The sequence below is a fragment of the Dermacentor variabilis genome, chromosome 1, assembly GCF_050947875.1.
Source record: "Dermacentor variabilis isolate Ectoservices chromosome 1, ASM5094787v1, whole genome shotgun sequence".
Lineage (NCBI taxonomy): Eukaryota > Metazoa > Arthropoda > Arachnida > Ixodida > Ixodidae > Dermacentor > Dermacentor variabilis.
This window is the reverse complement of record NC_134568.1, coordinates 147,693,051-147,704,577: the sequence shown is the minus strand read 5'-3', so window position 1 is coordinate 147,704,577 and position 11,527 is coordinate 147,693,051. Positions and strand designations below refer to the sequence as shown.

Sequence of the window (11,527 nt, the reverse complement as noted above, 5' to 3'; positions counted from 1 at the left end):
AGGCAGTGAGCGTCTTGGGGGACGTTCGCACCAGGCGTCGTTTATATCAAGTCAAGCATGAGCTTTGTATTAAGATACATTTCTGAATACGGGGGCTAGACATCTGCTTCTTCCAGAAAATGTCGAAGAAACGCCCGCCAAAACCAGGCACATTCGTAAACTTAACTAGGCAAGAGGAAGCTCCATAGAAAAAAAGAAGAGTGGTATTAAAAGCTTTCAGTATTTTTCTTTACTCCAAAATAGTTGCGCTCTCGTGGCTTCACTGTACAGAGATAGTGCAGCGTTAGCTAGAAAGCATGAATTTCCTAACTCCATGCCAAAATAAGCTTGTAAAATTATTTAGGTGCTAGAATCCAGGGTTTGTAGCGATCCTCGAAAACCCTTTATTTCTAAAATGCCATTTTCAAGGCATTGAAAACCCTTGAATTTTTAGAAGTACTGGAAAGTCCTTAAACTTGTACACTTGGCTAGACTTAGCAGACATTGCCAAGCGCTTTTTTTCCCTTCTGTGACACTCTTTCACATGTCACAGAAAATTGTCTCTGGAGGTAATAGAAGGAAAGCGACATCCTTAAAGTTGAAATTACAAAGGAGCTGCAGATACCAGTTTTATGCACATGGAACTGGCGACAAATGTGCTTGGAGGAGCAGAAGCAGGAAGCTCAACAGTTGAGGCATTCGAAGAGAAGCCGTGAAGAGTAAATTGAGAGCGACAGACACAATAAAAAGAAATTAGAAATGACTATTGCTTATTTGATGGTGAAAAAAGCTGAGGCAACAGATGACATCACATACACTGTCAAACCAAACAGTATTCAAAAACTGCAAATGTTGCAGGTCCAAGTAGTTAATTGTGCTATTACAGAAAAACTGAGCGCTTTCTTGAAATGCTTCCTTGTGTGCGTTTAGTGGTGGGCGGTGAAAGGCAAATTAGCAGTCTTTCAAATGTTTGAAATCACTGAAATGCGATTTGTTTTGTTTTCTTTTGTTTGCATTAAAGTTAACGGTGTTCTTGAACAAGTTATTGCCTGTCCAAACTACTACACACATTGCACGAGGTGCTGGAAGTTACTGTGTCGGGGCCTCGAAAGTCCTTGAAAACCATTGAATTTTTTTCTTCAATATTGCTACGAACCCAGTAGAACAACTGTCATGGAGTAAAAACCTTGGCTGAACAGGGGCTTATACGCAGAGCACAGGAAGACTAGAAATGCAGTAGTAGGCATGGAGGGCCCTGAAAAAAATGTGCCACATCCGCTCGTCTGCCTTATGTTTCTGCACCGACTGTCGCATTTTTAATAGAAGTGCACTTTCTGTTCTACTCCAATAATCGCAACATTACGAACTCCAGTGTGGGGCAGTCCTTCAGCCAGTGCAGAACTTTTTCTGTACATCCGAGTCAGCTCTGTCATTTTTCCAGCATTGTAGTACAAGATTTGTTAAACTGGTTTAGCAGAATATGAGCAGTATACTCTTAAATTAGCTGTTTATTTGTATGCACAAGTTCAGGTCCTCAGTTTGGTTGCACGACAAATTGCCATACCTCAATAGATACAAGAAACAATTTTATTACAGTTTAATAAAATCCAAACAGTAATAATCACAACAATATAATGACATACATTTCTTTTGGTACGTATACAGCCCATGTCTTGGCAGTGTATAAATTCAACTATACACCGCAAGTACTGTGTCCTGACCACTATTATTCACATGTGTAAAACCATCACAGCAATTCAACAAATATGACAGTAATTAGTGACATACACTTTGTAACTGCTTTACATGAGCATAATGTATACAAATGGTCCCTGTGTACCTACACATGACTAGTGCCACCCGAGTACTATTACTCACAGGTGTAAAACCAACAAAGCAGTTCTTTAAAAAATACCACAGCGCTTAGTGACGTACATGCTGTAACTCCCTTGTAGAAACTTAATACAAACACGTGAGGACACAGAAAGCTAGCAGTGGGCATACATGGGAATACCACCGCCTCAATACTAATTCACAAGTGTAAAACCAACCAAGCAGTTCTTTAAAGAATATCACAATGCTTAGTGACATACATTTTCTAACTAGCTTATATAAGCTTTATACAAACATGAGAACATACACAAAGCTAGCGGTGCACCCGCATAGAAGTGCGGCCATCTGAACACGATTATTTGCAAGTGTAAGCTCAACAGAACAGTTCGTTATAGTGACGCACATTTTGTAACTGCCTTATACAAGCTTAGTGCAAGCACAAGAATGCAGAAAAATATAAATTAAAAACTTGCTCTATGCATACACAAACAGATCAACACAAATGGTAAACACCGCTTTGAAGACAAATGTGACTGTGGCAAAGCGCAGTGCTGTGCCGGTTGACATTGCCACCCACAAAAGTATTGAGCAATGCTTAAACCACAGGCAATAAAGTGCTGAAAGACTGCGTCTCTAACGTAACTATTTGAATTCAAATTTCTTGAATATAGGGCTCGCTTGCAGATAAGGCATCTGATCCAACTGACCTGATTTTACACCTGCTACATGCATACAATGCACTCAGATATAATTGGTAATAATAATTATAAAAGGCATTTAAAAACTTGATAGTATGATGAAGATGCATGACTAGAAAAGTTCTGTCCCCCTCGTACTTGTTAAAAAGGTGTAAGTACGACACATGTTCTTTTTTTCCTCAATTTTTGCATTAATGGACAGCCGGGAACCTCGAACCGACACAAAAAAAAGATACTGCTATGTTAATAGTGTTATGAATAATTTTTTGTGAAAGCTTTTTTACAGACAAGTTGCAGTCTCGTTTCTGGAGGTTGAGCTGTATCTTGCAAAATAACTTAAAAAGTGGTCACATGGGAGCATGACACTATATCATAATGTTAGTTTCAGTTGACTCTCTTGCCCTACAAGTCGCTGCTCACTGTGGCCAGTGATGCAACAGCAGTGTCTGTGTGATTTTCATCACACTTCTGTCCTATGCCATTCTTACCAGAGTTGGCGGCACATAGATACCCAAATTTCGATAGTGTTGCTTTCTCAGGTGGTTGCTTTTGATTTGCTCAATATCAGTTGGCACTTCAGCTGCATCAAAGTTCTTTTTTACCTCTTCAACAACAACATCAACAACAATCTTATGACACCTGTGTTGTCCTTCTAGTTGCCTACAAAGACCAGTCAATCTAGCAACAACACTGACAGTCTCTACTATCTTGTAATGGGGGAGAGGTGTGTCCCACCATGTGTTCCACATTGTTGTCACTATGTGGGCTGGCTGGGGAGGCAACAACTGTAATATGTTTGCATTTGCATATATTAAAGTGATGCTTGTACTGTGTTATAACACCTAACTTAGTCTTGCACTTGCTGCACAATAACACTGGCTCACAGTCGTGGTGAAAAGCTTTTGTATGTTGAGCAAATGAGTTGTATCCACTACAAAAAAAGTCAGTGATAGCACACATGTTGCTCTACCAGGCCTGGTGTGGTTCCTTCTGACACTGCTGCTGATGCTGACGCGCTGCTGCTTGCCTCGTACACTGTTGCAGCTGCAGTAGACGTGGCAGTCTCTGAATCTATTGCTGCCATGTCATCTGTCATGGTAACTTCCAAGTGGTACCAGGCTCACTTCTGCAACAGAGATGTTGTTTGCCCCTTGAGGGCTCTCATGATCAGGGCCAATAATTTCGTAGGCATTGTCTCCTGCATCAAAGAACCAATAAGAACAGCATGAATTAATAAACATAGCTCTAAAAAGTACGGACATCAAGACTTAACCACAAGCTTTGCACATAAGTGACCGGGCTTAATGAATAATACTTGCAGGAGGAGTTACAATTGTTTGTGTATATTACAGTAAAGCCTCATCAGAAGATATTCAAGAGGCACGGGAAACATGTCTCTCGAAACCAAAAATTTTGAGACACTGAGGAGCCAGACTAGATCACTTTATTATGCATCATCACTAAAGTATGTTTTGATATATCTGAAGGAATAAATGCTCAGGGTGGCTTAAAGGGCCCCTAAACCACTTCTCGACATTTTTTGAACATTTCAAGTAAACACGCGTATCGAAATCAGAATGCCGTCACGATCGACGAAGCCAAATGCCAGAGTGCGTAGCACTGCCGGAGCACCACAATATGAAGAAAATGACCCCGTGCGCCTCTCTGGACCTATCCTGCACCCCCCAGTTTGTCCTGACGTCACCAGGCTGTCTCTGATGTCACCAGTTTCCGGTGCTGTCAATTGGTCGAACGAAAGTGTACGACTGCCGGCAAGGCCTGCAAGCAAATACACACACTCCTTCTTCCTCGTCGCGTTGCGCGCGATGCCATTGTGGGCAGCCAATGGAGGCAAAGAACAGAAACGCCCACAGAAGGGTCTCCCTACGACGCTCTTCAACACGAGTCACCATATAGTTCCGTTGTATTAGCGCCACCCCTCGCAGGACGACGGGCCAGCGTGGCAGCAACAGAGCTCGTTGGTGTTGGTCTGTCCCGTATCATTTGGAGGTGTACTAGGCAAGGAAAAGACGATACTGTCCATATGGCGTGTACCAGATGAAAGAGTAAAATGAGTGGGGACTACTTTTCGATAATCAAACACACGTAGCTCCACTATTACTGCACCGTTTCGAAAAATTCTCGTGGCTACCTGTTCATTGCCTTATTGTGTAGAACTGCAACACTGCAACTAAATTTCAACCTCGGTAGTTTAGGCGCCCTTTAAAGAAGACATTCACAGTTTTTTAGTGACTGTAGATTGTGTTAGCTTCTTTCCCAACTTCTGGAATTTAAACACTTCACTTTGCCAGCCTTGTTGCTCGCAGTACCTTTGAGGTGCTCTTAGACGCTCGTCAGCTTCAACTGCCGACACTTTCTGCCCTGCACTGTCCTCGTTGCCCTCCTTTTCTGGTTCATGCTAAAAGAGACATGCGCGATTGACTTGTGTAAGGATTGCGTGATCTTTACGCCCTTCGGAGCACACAAGGTGCACAAAGTGAATGTGTCTGGGTTGTGTCCCTTCGAAGTAGTGAATACTTAAAAAGTCATCCTTAGTAACAAAGGTGTCTCTTGTATACAGTATTGTTAACGTGGCAAACATCGGAAAACCAACCAAACCATTTTCAGATGTCTCTTACAACCAAGGGCATCTTTTAATGAGATTCTACTGTACTGAATGTTTTTCAACTATGGATCATCTGCATGTACATATAGTCACAAAGACATGTTGTGTGGAATGGCGAATCGGGAAACAGTTCGTACTCTTACTTTTTGTCCCTCACATAAGCAGCTGATAACAATATGATAAAAAAGCAGGCAATGAGGCTAGAATAGAACATAATCCTTCAGCTCTAAACAGTTTTTTGGGCCCACATCATTCCCTCATATGACATAAGGAAACAACTTGATTGCAGTAATGGCTGCATGTGATCTGAGTTGATTGAAACAAACTATACGTAAGGTTGTCCTGTATGTAATTTTATCAGAGTGCTTTTTAGATGTCCTGCTGGTGATCCTGGCTGCGCGATGCTTCTCATGCTTTTTGGCACAATTCCTTTTTTTCCACTCCACTTTTTTTCCAGATTTTCTCCCCTTTCCCTTCCCCCTTGTGTAAAATAGCACACTTGAAGTATCAAATCTGTTGAACTAACGTGTGTATCAAATCTGTTAACATGTGTGCTTCTCTGTGGTCTGTGTTGTATTTTTGCGCTGCACAATTCAATTCAAGATGAAAGATGGAACGTCCCTGCCTTTAGTTTAATTGTGTGTGTGTGTGTGTGTGTGTGTGTGTGTGTGTGTGTGTGTGTGTGTGTGTGTGTGTGTGTGTGTGTGTGTGTGTGTGTGTGTGTGTGTGTGTGTGTGTGTGTGTGTGTGTGTGTGTGTATGTCTCTCTCATGTTTTGAAATATATGTACATTCAGGAGTGCCTGCATGCCCTTCTCTCCTGCTCCAGTGACGAAAAGGAGAGCCTGTTTATGTACCATAGTAAAAAATTCAAAGGTTTTCGCTGTGCCCATTACATCCCTTATCATATGGATCTGTCACAATACAGAGTAGCAGTGGTCCATAATACTAGCCCATCCCAACATAACTATAAATTAGCACATACCGACATGCTGTGAAACAGCTGTTGCAAGGCTGCTGGTGCTGGCAATTTCCGCAGCACTGCAGTGGTACAGCCGAGTGCCACCTGTATAGTGACAAATGCATATGTATGTTAGCAACTCAGTAGCTGCTGATGGTTTCATAAGCTTTGCACTACACAATAAAGTAATCTAGACAACTTTGTTGGAACAAATGCACATAATTAGGACACCACTTAAACACTAACACGATTAATTGCCCCCAATCTCTCACTCACCAAGGGATAATACTACTGAAACATCAGTGGAGAGCTCAGATTAACACAGCCCATAAAGGACAAGCGTTCTTTGAGGAAAACAGCTATAACAGCGGTTAGTTTTCTTGATCATTTTATGTGGTAGCTTTGATTTAAATGTCATGCAGTACTATAAAATACGAAGTGCCGCATTTCTAGCAGCAGAAGGCGTCGTCAGGCTCATGGTACAACAGATTTTTGCACTGTTTGTCAGTGAGCCGACACATACGAAGAAAACCGAATTCACACATACATATACAGTGTCAAGTGCACTTCTCCTTCTGAAAACGCAGCCACCAGTTCCAATGTTGCTGAAAGGAAAGGTTATATAAAGTGTAAGACTGCATGGAACTGCCACTTATGACTGTAAATGTATGGTCTGCTGATTGCAGAGGTAGTCACATGCTATTTCTAGTCTCTTTTAGAAGCATTACTAAAGAATAAATTAAAATCTAGTCATAAGTCACGAATTTCATGCATCCACAGTTTGGCTAAATAACCTGTGAGAAAAAGACATGTTTACCTGGAATAGCAACCTTTTTTCCTGCTGCAAAACTTTCCTTCGAATTAATGAAATAACTTTACAACGTCATAATGCGTTTCTCGCAACTACTTGCCGGCAGTGGCGAGTTAGTGTTTATATCCGACTCATTGGGCGACAATACTGCCAAACACAAATGCTTCACGAACACAAGAACACGTCCCTCGCAGAGAATAGCAACCATATATGCCTTTGTGAGACATGATCGCACCTTTGTGGTCAAAATGTACATTAGAACGACATCACCATCTCATTAAAAAAAAAAGCCTCCGTACAAGGCAGCCGCCAACTGCATAATGTGAAATTGCAACTGATGTCCACTTACTGGTGGCCTGTGTTTGAGTCACTTTTGGCAGTTGACTGGGTGCTGAGAAATGCACGTCCTGGGTTGTCCCTGCAAAACATACAGGGTTATGTCAAATGTTGAAAATATATATATGCCGGCATTTCATCAGTCGCAAAACAAACGAGTAAACTAATAAACAACTGTAATGTAAACAGAGTACACATCATAAGATAGGCTGTCAACTGTTGATGCATTACGCAAAAAACCTGATGCATAGGAAAGACTATATGTATACACACGAAACTGACACACAATTTAATTCGCTCTAGGTTTTTCCGTGCAGTATATTCAAATTATTATGTCTCGTGGTTAGAGCAAAATTAGTGTAAATTACGAACTAAATTATCTACCCTGGAAACTTTTCTTCAATATGCACCTGTGCGCGCTTCGAACGAGTAGCGTTGTAAAATTTACGTACATGGCATTTAACATAGTTGCTGAACACGGATTTCCTTTGCCCTGTGTCGTGTACAGTGAGCTACATATATCTGCCCCCCCCCTTTTTTTGTACTAGCCATACTGCGTGCCACTGCACCTATACGCACGTCAATAAACCTCACGACACAGAAATAAAGAAACCGCCAATCACCCATGCCTGCATGTTGTAGTGGGCCTAACCTAACCAAGCATGGGCTGTTGCTTTTTATAGTAAACACAGGCACCGTGCTCATTGCAAGTATGTATCATGTCGCTAAGCAAATATGCAATTTCATTGTACCACTATTTTTTATCACATGGATATATCTGTTGAGAGGCAAGACAAAAAGCAGTCACTTCTCAGAACTAATCAGCTTTCTTAAAACACATTTTTAACTTTTCAATGACACTTGCTGCTATGTGTTTGTCTCCAGAGAGCATACTTGATTTGACTTTCCAATCAGAGACATTACATAGATATACCATGTTAAGATGACTGCCTGGAGCACGTGAGAATTTTCATCATCGTGTAACATACTGTATCTTGATTTTGTTGACATTTGGTCAAATGGTACACACAATATACCCACATACTAGTTTTCTTGTCCAAATAACATGCCAATGTATTTTGATTTTTTGGCATTGGCTCCTCTGCACTACGTGAAGTCGTGCTGCACTGGCTCTTTCACATTCTCGTGTCCTTGCAGCTGCCTTCTTGCGTTATATAAAGCGGGTGCCTGAAAAATATCGTATGCAAAAGTCAACACAAGGGCATGGTGCAAGACAACATCAAGACAGTCAAGGCCATGGCAATAAAAAAGTCTTAGCTCTTAGTCTTCCTAGTGAAATGCATGCAAAACATCCAAATGACTGCAACAGTGAACTGCTAAACTAACTTCAATTTTTAGATTTAAACAAAAAAACAAATAAACCACAGTTCATCCTTGTTTTTCATGAATGTTAGAATACTCCTGCTAATGAATAGAATATTGGTCATTTTCAGACGTCATAGGTCTGTCATGAGTCTGGTGTATCGCAAACACCACTTGTGACACATCCTAAGCACGTGCCCAGTGACCCCCCCCCCCCCCCGCGCACCATCCCTGGTTGTGCCACTGCTGAAGCCATAATTTGAGGATTATAGCTGCAAACATGATGCTCAGTAGGGATGAAAATATTGTCCTTCAGCTCAATGGATATATGGATGTGCCTATAAAAAAGGGCAACAAGGCTTGTTATGGCAAGCTTACCCACATTTCAATACTAACAAGCTCACTGCGGCCTGCATCTAACTAAAAGGCATGAACTTATTTTCATGCATGAGGTGCGCAGTGGAGTTCATTTTTGACAGACCCGACTACTGCTGCAGTTCGAAATCTAGCATTTTAGATTCTTGTAGGCATGTAAAAGTTGCAGTTAAACCGCAGTTATTAGTTTATTACACCAACCTATTGTTCTGTGTACGACAGACTGGTAACACGGAACTAAAGCAACATTTTATTTTGATATTTTATTTCTCTACTAAAAATATTCAAGCGATAAACACATCTTGATCTGCCATGCTATAGCAAAATGCACACATTACGCTTGTAACCCCCGGAGGAAGGCTGATTTAGCTGTTCATATGACATAACTCTGACACGCCAACTCATATTAGCAAATGCACAGGCATGTCCAAAACAATAAGCGTATGCAGAGCGCCCCTGCAATTCTTTTTCCACACAGCAGCCGTTATATTCGATGCCGATGCGTAACTAGCTGCTCGACAATTCACCGAGTTCGTAGACATAAGCATCCTTTCAGTTTCGCACCGTGCACGAAAACCGCAACAGAAGACGAAACCAGACCTATAATCACACCATTTCAACATGAGCAAAACATTTCAGTCTTAGGGATAAACACTGAGAGCGATTTAGTGCGCGACGGCGACGAGCGACGGCTTCGAGCGACAAAACGGGCCGTCGCTTGAACAGATGGCTCGGTTCTGGAAATCTAGAAATCGTCGCTCGTCGCCCAGAAGTGCTATGAGCGACTAGCCAATAGCGCGAAGCCGGAACTGGATGTACATACATCGCTCAAATACTACCGATTGTCGCGCGGAACGAGCAAATGATTCAATTTTTATACGTGCAAGGATAAGAACGTACTGCAAGACCTCCGGAAATATTTTATGCTACTTTTTATAGTAAAATACATCAATGTAAATTACTAAAGCACGCGTCACGCGTGACTGCAGCCCTCATGCCGGCAACACCGGGGAGGCGTCGCTCAAAATCGTCGCTCGCACGGAGTACGACTTGTAGGCGACGAGCGAACGCGACAGCCATCTCCGTCGCGTCGCTTGTAGCTGCCGCGCGCAAGATCGCTTATATGGGGTTTATACTTTTTTCAGCATAAAACATGGATTCCTCATGCGTTTTCAGTAAGTTCAAGATAACGCGCCCAACTGACCTCTTGCAGCATGCAGCTGAATGCCTGCGGCAAAGTTTCTAACTAGCACTGGTGCTGCACGTCTCTTCAGTGGTCGCAGATTCCCCCTGCGCGAGACACCGTCAAGCGCGCGGTTTATTTATAAAAGAAAGCATGCTGCCAGCAAAATGACGTTTTCTGTTATGTGATTCCTTAGTTCAACAGCGTTCCGTACACAGTAGACTGCCAAACTGAATAAATTCAAACACACAAAACGCACGCTAATCACGCTCCGCATAGGCTCGGAATCACGGGCTGGTGAACTAACCATTTTAAGCGTCCTCTCGCCTGGCGTCTTATTGAACATACCATAGTTCTGGCAGCGTTTGCGATTTTTAAAGCTCTTACGGACAACGGCAAAGTGATAAAATCACATGCAGTTATCGCGACGACTTGCTTTTTTGATTGACATCGAGAGACACAGCGCGTATGCCTAGTCCTTTGTCAATCGCGTCGGCTAAGCGCAGCGACGACTTCCTGGCGATAGCATGACATATACGGACAATGTGCACCTAAGTTAGAATTCACTTACCGTGGAGGATTTGCTGTTATATCCAAGGCATGACGAACGACAGTCGTGTTTTCGTGGCGACGCGAGAAGGCTGACATACGATCTCCCTTGGCTGGCCTTTGCTGCTGAAATGCATTGGCTGCTGCTGTGCTGCTCGGCGGACGGTCACCTTTCTCCGGTGCTGTGTTGTTCCGCGATCTTGAGCGCGCACGCGCGCGGTGGAGCAACTCCGAGTGAAAAAGTAGAGCGCTCGCTACGCGTTGCCTTGAACTGCGGCGGCCTGTTCTCTTAGAAGCAAAACGATGTGTTCTTTGCTCAGCGTGCATGAATGATACATTGCCATGTTCGGGGCCAGCCACCTACAGTTGAAGCAGAAGATTACGCTACGTTTTGTTTTCTATTGCCGCAAGAGTCTCTCTTTTCTAATGTCGCAAGAGTCTTTTCACTCTCTCTCTCTCTGAAGGGGAGAGTGAAAAGCACATTTCACTCTCTCCTTGGTGACAGAGTGAACAATGCATTTCACTCTCCTCGACATTTTGCGAGAGTAAAACGACGCTTTGAAGAGTGAACCGGCAGCTTCACTCCTGCGATACCCTTCCTAGTTTTTAGAGTGCACGTGCGCCACCCGGATGCGCAAAGCCTAGACAATGAAATGGCCACCACCAACACGAAGTGTGCACGCTATCATTCACGGGCGAAAAGATTTTGTTAGACGACAGGGAAAAACCTCATCCTCAAGGGCATGTTAAAAGCAGGTCAATAGCAAAACTGAAAAAAAGAACAGATGCACAGTAAAAGCGAAAAGCGAAAACAAATGTCAAAAAGTATATGCAAAGTTAGCAATAACTGACGCC

The 11,527-nt window shown here is 42.7% G+C and overlaps 1 protein-coding gene across 2 annotated transcripts; it reads right to left on the bottom strand.

Annotated features, from left to right (window-relative positions):
* Positions 1-1,552: 1,552 nt before the first annotated feature.
* LOC142586097 (uncharacterized) lies at positions 1,553-10,757 on the bottom strand. 2 transcript variants are annotated; one of them, XM_075697358.1, is made up of 5 exons: positions 10,695-10,757; positions 8,288-8,430; positions 7,256-7,324; positions 6,120-6,200; positions 1,553-3,708 (listed from the first exon to the last, which is right to left on the bottom strand). In XM_075697358.1, exons 2-5 carry the CDS (start codon positions 8,334-8,336, stop codon positions 3,596-3,598), a joined length of 312 nt encoding a protein of 103 aa, XP_075553473.1. In that variant the 5' UTR covers positions 8,337-8,430; positions 10,695-10,757; the 3' UTR covers positions 1,553-3,595. The 2 variants fall into 2 exon arrangements, 1 of the variants encoding a protein (XP_075553473.1); XR_012829211.1 differs by lacking the exons at positions 6,120-6,200; positions 8,288-8,430; positions 10,695-10,757 and having other exon boundaries at positions 7,256-8,200.
* Positions 10,758-11,527: the final 770 nt, after the last annotated feature.